The 19,527-nt window shown below is 42.6% G+C and overlaps 1 protein-coding gene and 1 long non-coding RNA gene across 4 annotated transcripts in view; one reads left to right on the forward strand and one right to left on the reverse strand.

Annotated features, from left to right (window-relative positions):
* The window catches only part of MTHFD1 (methylenetetrahydrofolate dehydrogenase, cyclohydrolase and formyltetrahydrofolate synthetase 1), a 144,366-nt gene that overhangs the window by 12,124 nt on the left and 112,715 nt on the right, over positions 1-19,527 (reverse strand). For both annotated transcript variants that reach the window (XM_029598114.1, XM_029598115.1), the window contains exon 24: positions 3,115-3,292. In XM_029598114.1, coding sequence (XP_029453974.1) covers positions 3,115-3,292 — 178 coding nt within the window. The remainder of the gene's footprint in view (positions 1-3,114; positions 3,293-19,527) is intronic.
* LOC115089806 lies at positions 3,203-18,831 on the forward strand. Of its 2 annotated transcripts, none has more exons than XR_003856241.1 (3): positions 3,203-3,332; positions 16,277-16,561; positions 17,860-18,831. It is a non-coding gene; the product is annotated as an uncharacterized LOC115089806 (long non-coding RNA). The 2 variants fall into 2 exon arrangements; XR_003856240.1 differs by having other exon boundaries at positions 3,206-3,332; positions 16,274-16,561.

The raw sequence follows: 19,527 nt of genomic DNA on the forward strand, positions 1-19,527 counted from the left end.
GTTCTACTAAATTGTTTCCAATGGAAAAGGTTTGTTGACGATCATTAAAACCTTTCAAGTATCTGAAGGTCTGTATCATATCACCCCTGCTCCTCCAGGGTATACATATTCAGGTTCTTCAACCTCTCCTCAAAAGTCATTCGATGGAGACCACCCACCATTTTTGGTCGCCCTTCTCTGGACCGCCTCCATCCTGTCTCTGTCTCCTTTGAGATAGCCACAGAGACTACACAGGTCCATTCTTCTGATGGGACTTCTGAAAACTAATACATCTATAGAAGGAGTCTGTAAGGTCCCGATAGTTCATGTATCTTATCTTTGCATACCTCTTCTGGTCCAATTTAAAAAAAAAAAAAAAAAAAAAAAAAGGGTATCGCACACTGCAAAGAATCCACAGCTTCGTGAACCCTGATATCTTTGAGGGGAAAACCTTTAGGAACTGCAATCTATAACTAGATTGCAGCTCACCGATAAAATCAGCATAAAAAGGAATTAGGTCTTGGAGAGGACATATTACTAAGCTGAAAAATCTGTTAGCTGATCACAATATTTAAAAAGTAAATCTCCCATAAACCTGCCTTCCTTGAAAATAACATTTTTCTATTCGGCCTTTCGTGGCTGGTTAAGCCACGCCAAAGCAGATTACAGTGTGACAGACAGATTAGGACAAAATTTGAGGAGGAAGGGGGTGGGGGTGGAATTATATTGCAAGGTGAGTAGGGGGGGTATTATATTATTGCTAAAATATTACATTACTGGCAAAGCTGCATGCAGTTTAGTGTACAGATAATTAAGGTTCTTACATAGGGCATATTTCTTGAGTCTCTCTGTGGTACAGTTTATTAAAGCCCTAATGAGGGCTTTAACACTTTTGGATTAGGATTGCTACCACACAGCCCATCAACTCACAGCAGCTGTTCAAAACTATAAACATCTTTTATGGACGTTCCCACCCACACACATACAGAAGCCTCGCTTCCCAGATGTTTTTTCCTCATCATACTCCCTTTTTTCAGAGACTGCATTTTGTTTCATCCTTATTCTTTTATCCTGCTCCCCAGATTACCGGCAAAGCCTCCACACTGCTGGCTGGCCAGCAGACCCCACCCCACCATCCCTGAGGGGGTGGCAATCAGTCATGTTCCTTCTCTCCTCGGACCCAAGCACGCTTTCACTGTGCATCCAGGCCCAGCTGGCCGCGACAGACGGGGGGGGAGCCTGTGTCCTGCGGCCTGAGGCACTGGAGCAAGAAAAATCAATAACTTCAAGGAAGGATGATGCTGAAAAATGTAATCTCTACCTGTCCAGACATATTAAAAAGTATGCTCAGTGCAGTCTGAAAAGAGGTGGAAAGTTATCCCTACGGCACATTTCTAATTTGGCTTTGTTTTTGGGGGTTTTTTTTGCGGGGGGGGGGGGGGGGGGGCAGTTTCCTCCTGCTTCTTTGGGTTCCAGCTCATTCAGAACCGGAGCTGGAATCCAGCCCCATGAACCTTCATTTGCTACTTACCTAAACAGGCTATTTATAAATTTAAAAAAAATATTTCCCAAACTGCTTATTTAAATCCAGGCAGGGCAAATGTTTGCCAAATGTATATTTTTGAAAAACAGAAAAGGTCTCATCCTCTGGGAACCGCTGGCTCGCCTTCCCCTCTCCTGCTCATTCCCAGATGCGGAGCAGGGGGGAGGGGAAGAGGCAGGCTGGGATGACATGGCCATGGCTCCGCCCATAACTCTGGGCCTATACAGTGTGCACCTAATGTGGATACTATATTGTGGTTTCATCAAAAACTCAAGGGGGGACATTTCGTTTCCCAATGCATACAGATTAACCGAAGGTGATTAGTTTTGCAGAGAAATCTGCTGTATTCACAGCCTTTCAATCCATCACCCCAGCACTAGTCTTCAGGCAATTTGAAGGGAATATTGTCACTCAAAATGCAAGACAGCCAACTGTTTAGTCAGGTAAAAATTGGGAAAAGAACGCTGCCCTCACCTCCCCAACCCTGGATAATACAATTTTAAACCCAAAAGGACTCTGCATAAGCTTACCTTGGAGGGAGCTCCTTGCTGCATCCTGTGATATTCAAGTGAAAGGGGGTTTGGGGACATTAATCTGCTTGGCAAGTGGAACAAAATGGGTTTCTAGTAGTACCCAGTATCTTTTATTTAGGGGGGGGGGGGAAGGGTCTTCTGGTTAGAATAAAATGGACTAGGAACCAGAAGACCCAAGTTCAAATCCTGCTTCTGCACTAACACTTTTGTGTCTTGGTGTGAATCACTATTTCCTCCCACTACCTCAGACTGTAAGCTCTCTGTGGAAGAGACTCATTGTACCTAATTTGTTGGAAAGCGCCCTGGTTAGGCTCTACGTAACTATCAAATGCTAATAATTCACGTCTGTCTAAAAAATACTCAACTGTTTCAACATAGGGTCCTCACACTGAGCTAGACAAGAAACTTTCTTGAATTCTGAGTAAAGGAGTCCCCTAGGAAAATCAGGGCTGAATACATGGAAAGTTACCTTCCAGATCAGAGTCTACCTAAATCAAATTAAGACTCAGCTACGTGCATTGCTCAAAGTCAGATGCCCATAGCAGGAGACACTAGAAATTCCTATGTCCTACATATTTCTGTTTCCTTGCCGAGCAGCAGAACCTCCCAAATGAAGTTCGGTTTGCTCCTTTGGTTTTACAATGAAACGATTTGTGGCTTGTTCTGTATTGCGCCCGTTTAAACAGTAACGGTGCCGCAAAGAATCAGACGGGAAGCTGAGGCTCTGCTCCATTCAATAATTGTCTTAGCGTGTTTACGGTCTAGAAAACACAGCATGTTCCTGCGCAGCTCCCAAAGTAGAGGCCTGCACCACTCAACGTGCACCAACTCCACATCCCCAGACACACGCTGGCCTGATTACATTTTTCTGGCACTTTCCTAAAAACAGTATCGGGGGGGGGGGGGGGGGGGGGGGGGGGAGGAAGGCCAATAAAATACCATGTACAAGCAATTGCATTTTTTTCTCTTCACAGAACACCCATACTTCAGAAATTCTTTCCTTGAGTACACAAAATGATAAATTTAGGAATATAAAAGCATCCGGTCTCCAAAACCTACCTCTACATCATAAAGAAACCTGAAATCACTGGGTGCCTGCGACGCTATCTGCACAGCCTCTGCCAGGGCGACTGCTCCCTTCCCTCCCTCAGCCCAGTGTGTGCACTTCACAGCATCGGAGGCTCCGGCGGCTTTGGCCAGACGGCAAACCAGCTCAACTTCTGCCTCTGTATCGGATCTGAAAGCAAGAGGAGAGTGGAATACAACTACTACCACAGGTTTATGTGCCACAAAGACAGTAACACAGTGCATCATGGCAGCAGGTCCAGTCTGCCAGGGATATAACCACACCTGCCAGCTACCGAAGTACAAACCCAAAAAATGATTTCTTACTTTTTGTGTTGAACATAAAATAATGGTTGTATTTAATTAATAGCAACCATCATATAGCACCGAGTCCCAGATAACAAACCAGGTGACCCTAAGAGCAAAATGCTTCAATGTGCTGACGTATAATCATCAGTTGCTATTCTGGACTCAAATCATGAATCTCATTCAATAAGGAAATAATTAACAGAAATGCACTCAGATTAAATGTTCTTTTGTCACAGATACATAATCTGCTGATAAGTCACTGAGAGGCAGGAGGTCTATGCCAAAAAATTGTTTTATGCCAAAGCTATCGGGCTGATTCAGTATGGTGCGCTCGGCTGAGCGCACTTTTAGCCCCGGTTTGGCTGCGCTATTTTTTACCCTTTATACAGTAAGGGGTAATAGCGCGTCGAAAATGCGTGGCCAACCCCCCCAAAACTAATAGCGCCTGCAACATACAAATGCATGTTGATGGGCCTATTAGTTATTCCCGCGTGATTCAGTAAGTAAAATGTGCAGCCAAGCCGCATATTTTACTTTCAGAAATTAACGTCTGCCCAAAGGCAGAAGTTAATTTTGGCCGGCACAGGGAAAGTGTACAGAAAAGCAGAAAAAAAAAAACTGCTTTTCTGTATCCCCTCAGACTTAATATCATAGCGATATTAAGTCGGAGGCCCCAAAAGTAAAAAAAAAAAAAAAAAAAAAAAAATTAAAAATCTGCCTGCGGCCTGGAAGACGGACGCTCAATTTAGCCGGCGTCCATTTTCCGAACCCGTGGCTGTCAGCGGGTTCGAGAACAGACACTGGTAAAATTGAGCGTCGGCTGTCAAACCTGCTGACAGCCGCTGCTTCTGTCAAAAAGGAGGCGCTAGGGACGCGCTAGTGTCCCTAGCGCCTCCTTTTACCGCGAGCCCTGATTTAAATACTCGATCGCGTGCCCAGGAGAGTGGCCTGGGCTCTCCCGCGGTTTTTACTGTATCGGCCCGTATGTTAGCCTGCTATTAAGACGCTGTTTTAAACACTGTGTTAGCTTGCTGTTGAAACGCCCGACAAACCTTCTGTCAAGAAAGGACGGTAAAACTCACAACAGCACTGACCATTCCCGAGACTGAGGAGCTGAGCCGCAAAGAGACACCTCAAGCACGCAATAGTCTTTAAAAGCCAGCTGGACCCCTGAAAAAGGAGATTCCTCCGAAACCCTGCAGAGTCGAGCGTTTCAACAGCAAGCTAACAGTGTTTAAAACAGCTTCTTAATAGCAGGCTAACAGCTTTGGCATAAAACAATTTTTTGGCAAAGACCTCCGGCCTCTCAGTGACTTATCAGCAGATTTTGTATCTGTGACAAAAGAACATTCAATCTGAGTGCCTCTCTGTTAATTATTTCCTTATTCAATGAGATTCATGATTTGAGTCCACAATAGCAACTGATGATTATACTTCAGCACATTGAAGCATTTTGCTCTTAGGGTCACCTGGTTTGTTATCTGGGACTCAGTGCTATATGATGGTTGCTATTAAATACAACAATTATTTTATGTTCAACACAAAAAGTAAGAAATCTTTTTTTGGGTTTATATCATTTTTTTCTTACATATAACGGGTCTATTTATTGGGTAGAGCTACCGAAGTATAGCAGCTTACATATTCCTTCTGTTTCAAGATCCAAGTTTCTAAAAACACGAGGTGTCAGGGCTTTAAAGAAAATCACCAAACTAAAACCATGGTTTGGATTAAATCTCTTTTCAAGTTTTGCCCATTTCTCTCATCCCCATCCTGCTCAAACACAATATACCCTGCTGTGGGCTGACAGAGCATCTGAAATATAACTTTGGTTGTGTGAGTGTCAACACAGACCTCCAGGAACCAAAAGCCCCAAGACAGATCCTGCATCTGCAGGCCATGCCAGAGACAAAACTCTTTGGCTGTCCATAGCCACAACTCCCATTTACCAGCAGCAGCTTGGAATAGATTCGGTGTCAAATTTGAACAGATTTGCATATTAAATGTACATTTTATTTTATTTGATGAAAATAAAGCCTTTTTCCAACACTATGTTTGTCTGGTAACGCAAGTTTGCTTACCATAAATAGTGTTTCCCACAGATAGCAGGAAGAATTAGCCATTACATGTAGGTGAAGTCTTCTGGTGGCACCAAATGGACTAGTCTCTCCAAACTAACAGGGCTCAGCTCTACTGAACATGTGCAGGAGTTCCTGCTCCGGCGTTGTCTCATGAATCTCCTCAGTTTATACCAGAGCTAATCTTACTCTATAGTTCACTCTGTAGAGGGGCAGATGGGATTCCATGGCTAATTTATCCTGCTACCTATGGAAAACACCATTCTTGGTAAGCAAACTTGCTTTTTCTGCTGATAAGCAGACTGAATTAGCTATTACATGTGGGAAGTCCCAAGCAGAGGAATGCAATGCAGCTTTTATTTAGTAAGCAAGCCAGCCCCTACCATGGAGCATGGATTAATGAGTAGAGATTTCACAAAACTGTTTGTCCAAATTTAAGGTAAATCTTTGAAAGGTTATTAAGACAATAGTGGAACGTAAAGGTATGAATGCAGCTTTACAAATATCTTCAACTCTGTATTGAAACTGAAATAAAAAAGTTCCATAAGTTTTACCAGTGTGCCTAGAGGGAGGGGGCTCTTTGTAGATTTCATTTGCCTAGAGACCAGCATTTGGGAGCAGATATTAGCCATGGTCTGCAGGTCTTCCTGTGAGAGGCAGCTACAAGGTATCTGAAATTTTTTTTCCCTGCAAGTAATCTCAACTGTTTAGTTCCCTCCCTCCCCTTCACCTCTACCACCCACCCCCGAGTTTACTTTTCTTATATAGTCTTCCCTGGACTCCAGGTTAGCTTCAATTACTTCATCTCCCATTACATAGTATTTCCTTACAGCTCAAATAATAGCAACTTAAACTGTTATATTGCTTGTAAAAATTGGCTTTCATATTCTACCTATTAATCTTTACTGGCTAACACCAATACTTTTAGTTTTTATTTCAAATAGCTATTAATTTTTGCTAGAAGCTATATTTTACCATACCTTATCTATAGCTAGTGATAATTTAACATGATGTTTTATTCAATGCAACAATTGTGGTGCTTAAGTCCCAAGGCCTATCATTTGGAGAATCAAAGGTTATCCCTTTTGCCTTTAACTGTCTGCAATTAAAATGGAGCTGATTCATCTAAGGGAGGAATTGTCCAGGTTTCAGTTAACCTCTCCTTCCTTTGACCATCCAGTATCTCTCACCCATCTCCCACAGAGTTTTCAGAAACCCAGGAAAAAATGGTTTACAGTGGGCTTTAGTAGAACAAGAGAAGTGACAGACACCCACCTTCCCTAACTTTGCAGCACCCTGTGCATCAACCTCCACTCCCACAGAGATGTCAGACATCCAGGATTCAAAAATCCAGTAACAACTGTATAACAGTGGATTCTGGCAGAATCAGGCCTGTGATGAAGAGGCACACGCTCTCCCTACTGTTACCCCTACATAATGCTTTTTCGGCATTGGAGAATGAAGAAATCTCAGCAATACATTTTGAAGTGATTTCTAAAAGTGAAGTCATCAAATGCACCCAGAAGCTCTTCAACAGAATGAAATGTCAAAAGAAAGCTGCTGCTTCTGGGAGACTCAATCATCAGAGGAACCATTCTGAGAGGACATTTTGATGGTGACAAGAGTTAAATGCCTTCCAGGATTCCTTGGCTAGTAGAAATGCAAATCAAATAGTCCAAGTCATTGAAGAAGAAAGTAGGAACTCTGATTTCAATGTTATCATCCATCTGGGGACCAATCACCTCAATAGAAATGGTATCTATGAAGTACAGAAAGATTTCCAAAATCTAGGAAAGATAAGACACAGTGCAAAGATCATTGCCTTTTCGGAAGTATTACCTGTTCATGGAAAAGGTAATGAGAAGCTATGCCATATAAATAATTTTAATTCCTGGCTCAAAACCTGGTGCACAGAAAGTGGCTTTGATTACATTGGAGGCTGGGGTCGTGCATGGAGCAGTAAAAGGCTGTATGATAAGGATGGCCTACATTTGTCTGTAGCAAGGAGGAGGATGCTAAGTGAGAAATTTAGATCATATATTATCAGACATTTAAACTAAAGAATGGAGGTGGCAGGAGATGGCCAATAAAATTGACATGACACCCCCAAGCAATACAGGAAGAGAGGGGAGAAAACAAAATCAATCAGCTCAAAAAAGCAAAAAGGTGACTAGGAAATGCAACAAATCAAGGGAGAAAAATTGGAAAGCTATGACTACAAAGACTTGTAGTTTGGGCAATAAAATCCCAGACCTGCGGGCTCTAATGGTGGAGGCAGACTTGGACATTGTTGCTGTTACAGAGACATGGTTCACGGATTCTCGTGATTGGGATACAGCCATACCGGGCTATAACTTAAGGAAGGACAGAGAGGACAGAAAAGGGAGAGTAGCAGCTCTTTATGTCAAAAACAATATCCAAATGGCAGATGAAATTTAATGTGGACAAGTGCACGGTGATGCATAAAGGGAAAAATAACCCTTGCTGTAGTTACACGATGCCAGGTTCCATATTAGGAGCTACCACCCAAGAAAGAGATCTAGGCGTCATAATAGATAACACATTGAAATCGTCAGTTCAGTGTGCTGCGGCAGTCAAAAAAGCAAACAGAATGTTGGGAATTATTAGGAAGGGAAAGGTTAATAAAACGGAAAATGTCATAATGCCTCTATCGCTCCATGGTGAGACCGCACCTTGAATACTGTGTACAATTCTGGCCGCCGCATCTCAAAAAAGATATAATTGCGATGGAGAAGGTTCAGAGAAGGGCAACCAAAATGATAAAGGGGATGGAACAGCTCTCCTATGAGGAAAGGCTGAATAGGTTAGGGCTTTTCAGCTTGGAGAAGAGACGGCTAAGGGGGGATGTGATAGAGGTCTAAGATCATGAGAGGTCTTGAATGAGTAGATGTAAATCGGTTATTTACACTTATTTATTTATGAACTTTTAATATACAGACATTCGTAGAACACATCATGCCGGTTTACAATTAACTCAAAGAAAGGAAAATTACATTTTACATTTCAAATAATAAAAGGACTAGGGGGCATACCATGAAGTTAGCAAGTAGCACATTTAAGACTAATCTGAGAAAATTCTTTTTCACTCAATGCACAATAAAGCTCTGGAATTTGTTGCTAGAGGATGTGGTTAGTGCAGTTAGTGTAGCTGGTTTCAAAAAAAGGTTTGGATAAGTTCTTAGAGAAGTCCATTAACGGCTATTAATCAAATTTACTTAGGGAATAGCCACTGCTATTAATTGCATCAGTGGCATGGGATCTTCTTAGTGTTTGGGTAATTGCCAGGTTCGGCCTCTGTTGGAAACAGGATGCTGGGCTTGATGGTCTGACTCAGCATGGCAATTTCTTATGTTCAAGCAATTGAACTGCAAGGAATATGGGGTAGAGAAGCAGCCTTATGGGCCATCCTAAAAAAAAAAAAAAATAATTGATGTTGCATCTATTTTTATGGGTGTGGTTTAAGGCCTCAGACTCAAACAGAAGAACTAGACAGAGATCTAGTTGAAGACATCCAAAAGGTGGAAAAGAAAGGAGAAGTGTTGATTGTTGGAGAATTTAATCTGCCAGACGTAGACTGGAGAATCCCTTCTGCAGAATCTACCAGAAGTAGAGAGATAGTGGATGCCCTGCAAGGGTCTCTGTTCAAACAAATGGTAATGGAACCCACGAGGGAGGGAGTTATACTCGACCTAGTGCTCACTAATGGTGATAATGTCTCTACTGTCTGGGTGGGTGGCCACTTCAGCACCAATGATCATCAAACAGTAGGGTTTGATATCGTAAATAGGATACAGAGAGATCACACAAAGACCTGAGTTTTGAATTTCAAAAATATGGACTTTTTCGAAATGGGGACATATCTGAAGGCAGAACTTGAAGACTGGGAGAAAATGAGAGAGATGGAACAACAGTGGGCCAAACTAAAAGGAGCAATTACCAAGGCAACAAATCTATATATGTTAGAAAAGTAAACAAAAGTAAGAGAAATAAGAAACCAATCTGGTTCTCAAAGGAGGTGGCTGATAAAACAAAAACAAAAAGAACAGCATTCAAGTAATATAAATGATCCTAAAAAGAGGAACACAGGGAAGGATATCTGGTGAAACTGAGGGAGATGAAGAAAGAAATCAAGAAAGCAAGAAGTCAGGCGGAAGAAAGGATTGCCAAAGAGGTAAAGCGAGGTGACAAAACATTTTTCAGATATATCAGGGAACAGAGAAAGGTCAGAAATGGTATAGTGAAACTGAAAGGTGACAAAGATCAATGTATGGAAAGAGACAAAAAATGGGCAAAATATTAAATATTTCAGTTTGGTGTTCACTAAAGACGACCCTGGAGAAGGACCATTGCTAGTTGACAAAACTGTGGATGGGATGGATTAGATGAAACTGTTTACAGAAGAAAATGTATGAGAAGAGCTAGGAAAACAAAGAGGACAAATCCATGGGGCCAGATGAGGTTCATCCCAGGATACTGAGGGAGCTCAGAGATGTGCTGGAGGGTCCGCTGAAGGTTCTGTTCAATAGATACCTGGAAATGGGAGTGGTGCCACAAGATTGGAGAAGAGCGGTGGTGGTCCCGCTTCAAAAGACAGGGAGCAGAGAGGAAGCTGGAAACTACAGGCCGGATAGCCTCCCTCGGTGGTGGGAAAATTAATGGAGACTCTGCTGAAGGAAATTGACAGTGAACTATCTTCAATCCAGTGGGTTGCTCAACCCAAGGCAGCATGGATTCATCAGGGCAAGGTCCTGTCAGACAAATCTGATTGATTTTTTGATTGGGTGACAGGAGAATTAGATTAGGGAAGAGTGCTCGATGTGAGTTACTTGGATTTTAGTAAAGCTTTTGATACGGTCTCACATAGGAGACTCGCAAACAAAATGAGAAGCTTGGGATTGGGTACCAAGGTAGTAGCATGGATTGCAAACTGGTTAACTGTCAGGAGACAGCATGTAATGATAAATGGAACCTACTCTGAAGAAAGAACGGTGTTAAGTGTTGAGTGCCACAGGGATCGGTTTTGGAACCAGTTCTGTTCAATATCTTTGTGAGCAATCTGGCAGAAGGGACAGAAGGTAAAGTTTGTCTATTTGTGAATAATACTAAGATCTGCAGAAGAGTGAACAAGTCTGAAGGAGTAGAGAGAATGAAAAGTGATTTAAGAAAGCTTGAAGAGTGGTCAAAGATTTGGCAGCTGGGATTCAATGCTAAAAAGTGCAGCATTATGCATCTGGGGTGCAGCAATCCAAAAGAGCTTTATGTGATGGGCAGTAAAAGACTAATGTACATAGACTGGGAGAGAGACCTTGGTTGATAGTATCTGATGATCTGAAGGTGGCAAAGCAATGTGACATGGTGATAGCTAAAGCCAGAAGAATGCTGGGCTGCATAGAGAGAGGAATAACTACTAAGAAAGAAGATGTGATAATGCACTTGTACAGGTCCTTGGTGAGGCCTCACCTGGAGTACTGCATTCAATACTGGTGCACATATCTCAAAAAGGATAAAGACAGGATAGAGGTGGTCCAAAGAAGAGTGACCAAAATGGTGAGGGGTCAGCATTGGAAGACTTATTGAGAAGAAACTGAAGGATCTGATATGTATACCCTGGAAGAGAGGAGGTGCAGGGGAGATAAGATACAGACCTTCAGATGCACAAACGACAAATCTTTTCCATTGGAAAGAAAACAATAGAACTAGGTGTCATGAAATGAAACTCCAAGGAGGATGATTCAGATCCAATGTGAGGAAGAAGTGATTAAGACGAAAACAGTGAAAGAATTCAAAGGGGCATGGGATAAACACTGAGGATCCCTAAAGCCTAGAGAATGGAATTAAAGCAAAGATGCATGGGGGTAACTGGGGGGTAACTTGTTGGTGTGGCAGTTGCTATCTTTAATAAATAAGCCTCGATACTGTTCATGCAGCTCCATCACTGCTCTCTGCTTCAACGGCAGTGAGAAAAGGGGCATTGGATTCAGACAGCAAGCAACGAGGGCCCCCGACTTTTACGGTTTGGAGCACAAATAAGCATGGGGGTAAATAGCTAATGCGGCACTTACTTCCCTTAATCACTAAGCCTGACACTTTTGACTTAACTCCAACATTGTTCTCTGCTTTCATGGCAAAGGTTAAAGAAAATTGGATTCAAACAACATCAGAGGGCCCTGACTTTTATGGTATGGGAAACTGATAAGCATGGGGGTTACCTGTACAGTGCAGCAGATTCTGGCATAAACTTGCTGCGCAGTCTAGGTGGATCATTTGGTCCTTTTCTGCTGTCATTTCTATGTTTCTATGAGCAACAGGTTCTTGATGAGCCTTCACAGAGTCTGTGACTTGTAGTCCTGCTAAGGTGTAATAGTGGTGAATGCACTCAGTCAGCCAGTTAGACAAGGTATGCTTGATGACCACTTCTTCTAGCCTATCGAGATTGTATAAAACAAACATTTGGGAGGTTTTACAATGTTTCTTGTAATATGCTAATGCCTTTTTGTAGTCCAGAGCACGCAGAATTTTTTTTGCCTTCATGTGCGTGGGGCCTAGGAAAGAAGATAGACAATACAATGAATTGACTGATATGGAAAGCAGAGACAACCTTTGGCAGAAATGTTGAGTGAATATGGAGAACCACCCTGTGGTGAAAGAACTGCATGTATAGAGGATAATGTTCAAGAGCTTGGAGTTTGCAGTCTTATCTAGCTGAAGTCACTGCGACAAAGAGCACCATCTTCCATGTCAAGAACTTTAGAGAAGCTGACTTCAATGGCTCAAAGGGAGGCTTCATTAGTTGGGAAAGGACCACATTCAGGTCCCACAGAATAGGAGGCATTTGTACAGAGGATTTGAAATGCCATAGACCTCTCATGAAATGAGATCTCTGGTTGAATAGAGATTAGTTTGCTATCTATTTAAGCATGGTAAGCTGCTACAGTGCTGATATTCCAAAATATACCAAAATGATAAGGGGAATGGAACAACTCCCCTATGAGGAAAGACTAAAGAGGTTAGGACTTTTCAGCTTGGAGAAGAGACGACTGAGGGGGGATATGATAGAGGTGTTTAAAATCATGAGAGGTCTAGAACGGGTAGATGTGAATCGGTTATTTACTCTTTCGGATAGTAGAAAGACTAGGGGACACTCCATGAAGTTAGCATGGGGCACATTTAAAACTAATCGGAGAAAGTTCTTTTTTACTCAACGCACAATTAAACTCTGGAATTTGTTGCCAGAGAATGTGGTTCGTGCAGTTAGTATAGCTGTGTTTAAAAAAGGATTGGATAAGTTCTTGGAGGAGAAGTCCATTACCTGCTATTAAGTTCACTTAGAGAATAGCCACTGCCATTAGCAATGGTTACATGGAATAGACTTAGTTTTTGGGTACTTGCCAGGTTCGATTGGCCACTGTTGGAAACAGGATGCTGGGCTTGATGGACCCTTGGTCTGACCCAATATGGCATTTTCTTATGTTCTTATTCACTCTCACCGAAGAGATGGCGAGGCCCGAGTCAGAAAGGTGGAGAAAGTATTTTAGCAGATGCTTAGGTTCATAAGAAAAATGGGTCCAAAGTGTTTTGTTGATACCATTTGGAGTATCTACTTCATTTGAAAGCATAATTTCTTCTAGTTGAAGGTTTTCAAGATGAGACTATTATCTCCATAATCTCTGTAGCTAAGTGGAAATCACTAATCACTAAGCACTCAACATCCAAGCTGTGTGTTTTGAGGGCTGAAAGGTTGGGATTATACAATGTCCCATCTTCCTAAGTTAATGTCATAGGTCTGTTCCTATATATAGGGAGGCCTGCTGGAAATTTGTACAAGATAGGTATAACTAGATCTGTTTGGGCCACGTTGGAGCTATGAGGATCAGCCAAGCATAGTCCTGAAGAACCTTTTGGACTATTCCGGAGATAAGCGGTAATGGTGGGAAAGTGTACATGAGGCTTTGTCCTTAGTTGAGGAGAAAAGCAAGATGCTTGGCAGAACTGAGCAAAATTGATTTAGTTTTGTGTTCTGTTGTGTTGTGAACCCAATAAACTGAAGAGTTCATCGCACACGGATTGTTGTTGGAGTGGAGTAGCTGCCTAGAAGTTAGAGCAAAGGGCTATGAACCAGGGAAACTAGGGTTCAAATCCCACTGCCTCTCCTTGTTACCTTGGGCAATTCATTTTACTCTCCACTGCCTCATGTACAAACACAGGGCCTGATTTTCAAAAGAATTTATACGCTTAAAAATGGGTTTCACACATGTGAATGCCCATGTAAGTGGGCTTTTGAAAATTGCTACAATATATATCATTGAATTATACATAAGATTTACCCACATGTGCACTTTACACGGTAAATGCCTTTTGAAAATTGCTACAATAGTAAGAACATAAGAAGTTGCCCTACTGGGTCAGACCAAGGGTTCATCAAGCCCAACATCCTGTTTCCAACAGTGACCAATCCAGGATACAAGTTCCTGGCAAGTACCCAAACTTTAAATAGATCCCATGCCGGTAATAAGCAGTGTAGTTACATTTACATGTGTAAATCCTTTTGAAAATTATCCACTTTGAATGTAAACCCTCTGGAGATAGGGAAATACTTACAGTACCTGAATTTAATCTGCTTTGAAGTTCCAAAAAACAGAATGTAATCTGGACATTTGAATTTGTAGAGACCACTAGTAGAGTTGAAACACTTTGCCGAGTTGATCTGCCAGCATGCTGGAGATGCCCAGCAGATAGATTGTCTGTAGAGCAGCTTGATTTTTTTCCATCCAATTCTGGATTTTTTAGGGCTTCCTGGTGGGGAAGCCATGATCCCATTCCTCCTTGTTTGTTGACATAAAACATAACAATCTGGTTGTTGGTTTGAATCAAGATGCTATTCTCCTGAAGATGTGCAAATATTGATAAAGCATATCCAATTGCTCTCAACTTTAGTAGACTGATTTGGTGGTCCAGATGCCCTGTATTCGAAGGGTTCTAATGTGCACTCCCCGCCCTTTAGTGGAGACATCTGTCACCACTACCACTTGCTAGGGGAGTGAGAGACTAGGGCCTTCTTCCTTGAGAATTCAGAGGCATGGCCACCACGACTCCCGTTTCATAGTTGCTATGAAATGCGCTGGAGACAAAAGCAGTTGAATCAGTTGATCCCATTAGAGGTAACTGATATGAAGATGTGTCAGTGGGACCATATGAATGGCCACTGCCATGTGACCGAGGACTACAAAGATTCTTCTGGCTATCGAGTGTGGAGAAGAAAGAAAGTGGCGGATGCGTGCCGTCATGGTGCTCACTCGGTTGTGAGACAAGAATGCTCTTTCCAGCAGAGAGTTTATCCAAGCTCCAATGAATTTGAATCTCTAAGTGGGCTTCATGCTTAATTTCTCAAAGTTGATCAGAACACCTAAGGTCAAGCTCAGGGAGTGAAGCACTTCATCTTGTGATTTTGCTGTAATGAGCCAATAATCCAAGTATGGGAAGACTTGTAATCCCTAGTGATGGAGATGAGCTGCCACTACCACAAATTATTTCATTAAGATCCTTGGGGCTGACAAGAGGCCATAAAGGAGTATGTTGTACTAGCAGTGGGAAGAATCCACCTAGAAGCACCAATATAAAGGGAGGATGGATAAGTGAGCATATGCATCCTTTAGATCCAAGACACACATCTATTTGTCCTTCTGTATATAAGGAAGGATCTTGCTGAAGGACTTTATTTTGAATTTCTCTCAGATTCTATGTTTGTTCAGACATCTCGTTCAGGATGGGTCACAATCCACCTGTGGGCATAAGGAAGTATCAGGAATAAAAACCCCATGTATATTGAGATGCTAGGATTGGCTCTATTGCTCAAGTTTGGAGAAATGATTGGACTTCCAGCCAAAGTTGCAGTAGATAAGATGGATCTGAATGGAGCGCAGAACAATGTGGAAGGATGATGGCTGACAGAAATATAACCGGTACCCAGACTGCACAATCTGGAGGACCAGAGATCCTTAGTGATATGATGCCACTCCTCTTTAAAATGTTGGATTCTTCCTCCCACTGGGAGAGTTGCGAATGGATTGTTCTGAAGGATCAAAAACTAGACCCTGGTTTGGACTGGGCCTGTTATGTGATTTTTGGCAGACTGTGTTCTCTTTGTCGAGGCCTCGCCGGATGTGGTTGTTGACAATGGGCTGGAAAGGGAGAGAGACGATACTGTTGAAAAGACTGGCAGGGCCTCCTGTGGAAGTATGGTTATTTGTACGGGTAGAGATGATGTTGCACATTGGAGGGCTGTGCAGAGTGATTGCACCACCACATTTTGGTCCTTTATCTGAGCAACCATCTCTTGGAGCTTTTCGCCAAAAATATTGTCCCCCAAGCAGGGGAGGGTCCACTAGTTTTTCATGAATGTTCTCACAGATACTACTTTCTCAAAACCATGCCATACATCTAGTCCCAGTGGAGACTGAGAAGGTATATGAAATGGAATAGAAGGATTCATAGATTGATCAAAGTAGGTGGTGGATGCCCTCTTCTGCATCCAGGAGTGGTTGTGGATAGTAGTTGCCTTGTTCAGTGGTAGGTAGGAAAGGTTTCAAATTTTTTTAATATAGTCATGAATATACTGCATCAAATAGAATTGGTGGTTAGTAATGTGAGCAGATAACTTTCATTTTCATAGTGAAATGCTATCAAGAAATGTGTGGTTTTCTCCTGGGGAAAATATGAGTTAATCCTTGTCTTCTTTGCTTTTTTCAAAGCAGGCTCAACCACTACAGACTGGTGAGGCAGCTAGATGATACCAAAGCCCAGTGATTGCTGGACCCTGTATTTGACTGACACATGTCCAGCTTTCTAGCCATAAGAGTAACCGAAATGGGAGTCTCCCACAATCTCATCTGCAGAACGCTAAGGATGTTGTGAACTAGAAGGACCACTGGTTCAACTGGAGTATCCAATATCTTAAGAAGGCCAAGGAGGTCAGAACGAGGATCTTTGTCTTTGTGGACATGGTCACCTAGTACTTTACCATCTTTTCCACAAAATAGGTAAGATCCTATGGTAGTGAGGTGTGATCCAGAGGATCTGGAAGTGGGTCAGAGGGTATGCCAGTAGAATCATCTTGGCCTAAAAAGTACTGGCTCACTTATCCGGGACTCCAAAGACGAAGAGGGTGAACTGGGAGAGGCTTCCAGTGACTCAGAGGAGTGGCTTGGACTAAAACCTTTGACGTGCTAGAATTTGCTGCAATAGATGACGACCCTCTAATCCAGTGGTTCCCAACCCTGTCCTGGGGACCCCCCCAGCCAGTTGGGTTTTCAGGATATGCACGAGAGAAAATAACATGCAAATTCTCTCTCATGCATATTCATTGTGGATATTCTAAAAACCCGACTGGCTGGGGGGGGGGGGGGGTCCCAAGGACAGGGCTGGGAACCACTGCTCTAATCAATGGTTCTGATGAATTCACCCCTACAGGCGAGATGGGGACTCTGGTCTGCGATATCACTGTAGCCATACTGGAAACGAGAGCGTGGAATGTTATTTCTGTCTGCTTGTTCAGAGAGGTAAAGAAACTTCACCAAATCTGTGATTTGTTTGAGCGACTGTGTCCTCTGGCCTGGCGTAGGTGATAGGACATCTTCTTCCAAGATCAGGTTAGGCTCCTGCATAAGATTGAGTGGCCTGTTAGAAGTAAGTGGTATTATAAAAAAAAAAAAAAAAAAAAAAAAAAAAAAAAAAAAAGAGGACACCGGTTTTGCAGTCTCCAGGCAACCTGAATCCTTCTCCTGCAGATGCAGGATGAGCTATGTAGAGTTGTGTTGGCAAAGCAGCCTAACAAATCAAACCTGAGGAGGTCATGTCTGTAGCTCCATTGGGGTAGAGTGTTTGGTCATGGTGGATGTTTTGGTATGCTTTAATGGGTCTTTGGAGACATGTGTTGAGGAATCTGGTGCAGGTTGATATTGTGTTGGCTGCACTGGAGCTGTGCTGTGTGTCCTCAAATTGTGCATCATGGAATCATGTAGTATAGGATCCTGAGCACCTTGTGACTGAAGAGTAGAGGCATCGGTGTGCATCAAGGCTGAATGCTTCACTTGCATCAGAGTATAGAGCGTCAAATACATTGGTGCATCAAGTGCCTTGGTGCATCATACATACAGCGCTTCGATGCACCACGAATTGAATTAATTAGTGGAATATATGTTGGCCAAATCAATGCATCATGCTTCAAGAACCCAATGCTGCCTGCAGACAGCGTCCATGCAGGCTGCTTAGAGTGTTTGCGTTTTTTCAATGCAAGCTGTGATGGCTCCACTGATTGATGCTACTTTCTTCAATGCAGGGCAGCTGATGGAATACTTTTCCCAGTGAGGCAGACGAGGCTGCAATGCAAGGCAAGGGCCTACTGTGACTCTGGAGAGATTTATGCCATTCCTCGATGTGAAGTACTCTATAACACTGCAAGCACAAAGACATCCATCCACAGGAATAGCAGTTCTTCTGGTCATGATCCAAGCCAAGGCATCAGTGTAATGCTTTGTGCCTGTCAGTGAGGGACAATCTTTCCACAGATACAATTTTTAAAAAACCGCTCACCGTAATTGACTTCTTCTGGCCAGATATGATAGAAGAGAAGGCTATGCTTTGGTTTGTGGGGGTTTTTTTTTTTTATGGCACTGAAAAGTGAAGTTGTGGGGCTGCAGAGGCAGCGAGGGAACTTAAGAAGAAACTGAAGAAAAAATATCAACTTTGAAAGGTTTAAAGATTTTGAGAGAAAAATTATTAGAAGAGGCAGCGTTCACATCCATGCTGTGCTTGGGCAAAAAATGACACAGAGGAGACTCTTAAGGCACTGCCCGTGTGAGAACTCCCAGACATGTCCAGTACAGCTCAAAGCTCTACTAGTTTGGAGAGACAAACGTGTTCCATCCATTGCCAGTGAAAGACACTGCTCACATCTAAAGGCTAATTCGGTCTGCTTATTGATGGAAATTTTAATTTGTTAGTTTTTTTGGATGGGGGAAAAGATACCTTGATGATTAGTGCACAGGAATGAAGAATGGAGGAGATCGGATCTGGAACCAGGAGAAATTATTTCCTTTTTCACTCCCCTTCTTCATCTGGTGCCAGACCCATCTCTCTCTCATACAGTAATTAACTAACTTTTGATTCCCCTATGTTCAACAACAGTTTAATCCTTTTTGAAACTGTTTATCCCTTAACATGTAACCTTCTTATTTGTAAACAGTTATGATGGATTTATGATGATTAATTCAAATGACGGTATATAAAACCCGATAAATAAATAAATATATTCACCCCCCAGCCAGCGCCAGCCCCTATTGATTCTAATCCTCATCCCTTCCCTTCCTAGCCCTATGCTGATCAACTGTTGATAGGAGGAACTGAGTGGCAGTGCATTGAGTTGTGTCTTCCTCCAGTCTCCTAGGCCCAACTTTCACTTTGACGTTTGCAGCACCATGCTATCTTTCATAGTTCACACTGACTTGAGTCCTAGGTAGCAGGAAGAGTAAAAACTTGGTCTGAGGTACTACCACTCTCCTCTTCTTGCAGGGTGACAGGACTGTATATACTATATACCTGCAGAAGCATCTGGCCAGCTCCTGACCAGGGCACCACACAAATTCCACAGCAAGGGATAAATTTTAGGGCCTTTGCCACAGCACTGTGGGAGACCAGGGGCTCTATTCATAGCCCTTAAAGAGACTGTGAAAGCAAGAAGGCCAGAGAGCTAACAGATTCGATCTAAGTCCTGATTATAGTTTGACTGTGCTGGTGCTATTGAGAAATTATTCAGCAGTGGCATGCAAATTTGCCCCACTAATTGTGAGAAAGGCTTTTAAACTTTCTGCTCTCATCTGTCACTAAGGGCTTTATGCAAATAGTAACACTTAAAGCTCATCCAAAGACGGGGAAATACTGTGAAGTGTAGGAGAGTGTAATTGAGATGTGTGGTAGCAGAGAGCTCGGGTGTACTGTATGGTAGTAA

This window comes from Rhinatrema bivittatum, chromosome 4, assembly GCF_901001135.1.
Source record: "Rhinatrema bivittatum chromosome 4, aRhiBiv1.1, whole genome shotgun sequence".
NCBI lineage: Eukaryota > Metazoa > Chordata > Amphibia > Gymnophiona > Rhinatrematidae > Rhinatrema > Rhinatrema bivittatum.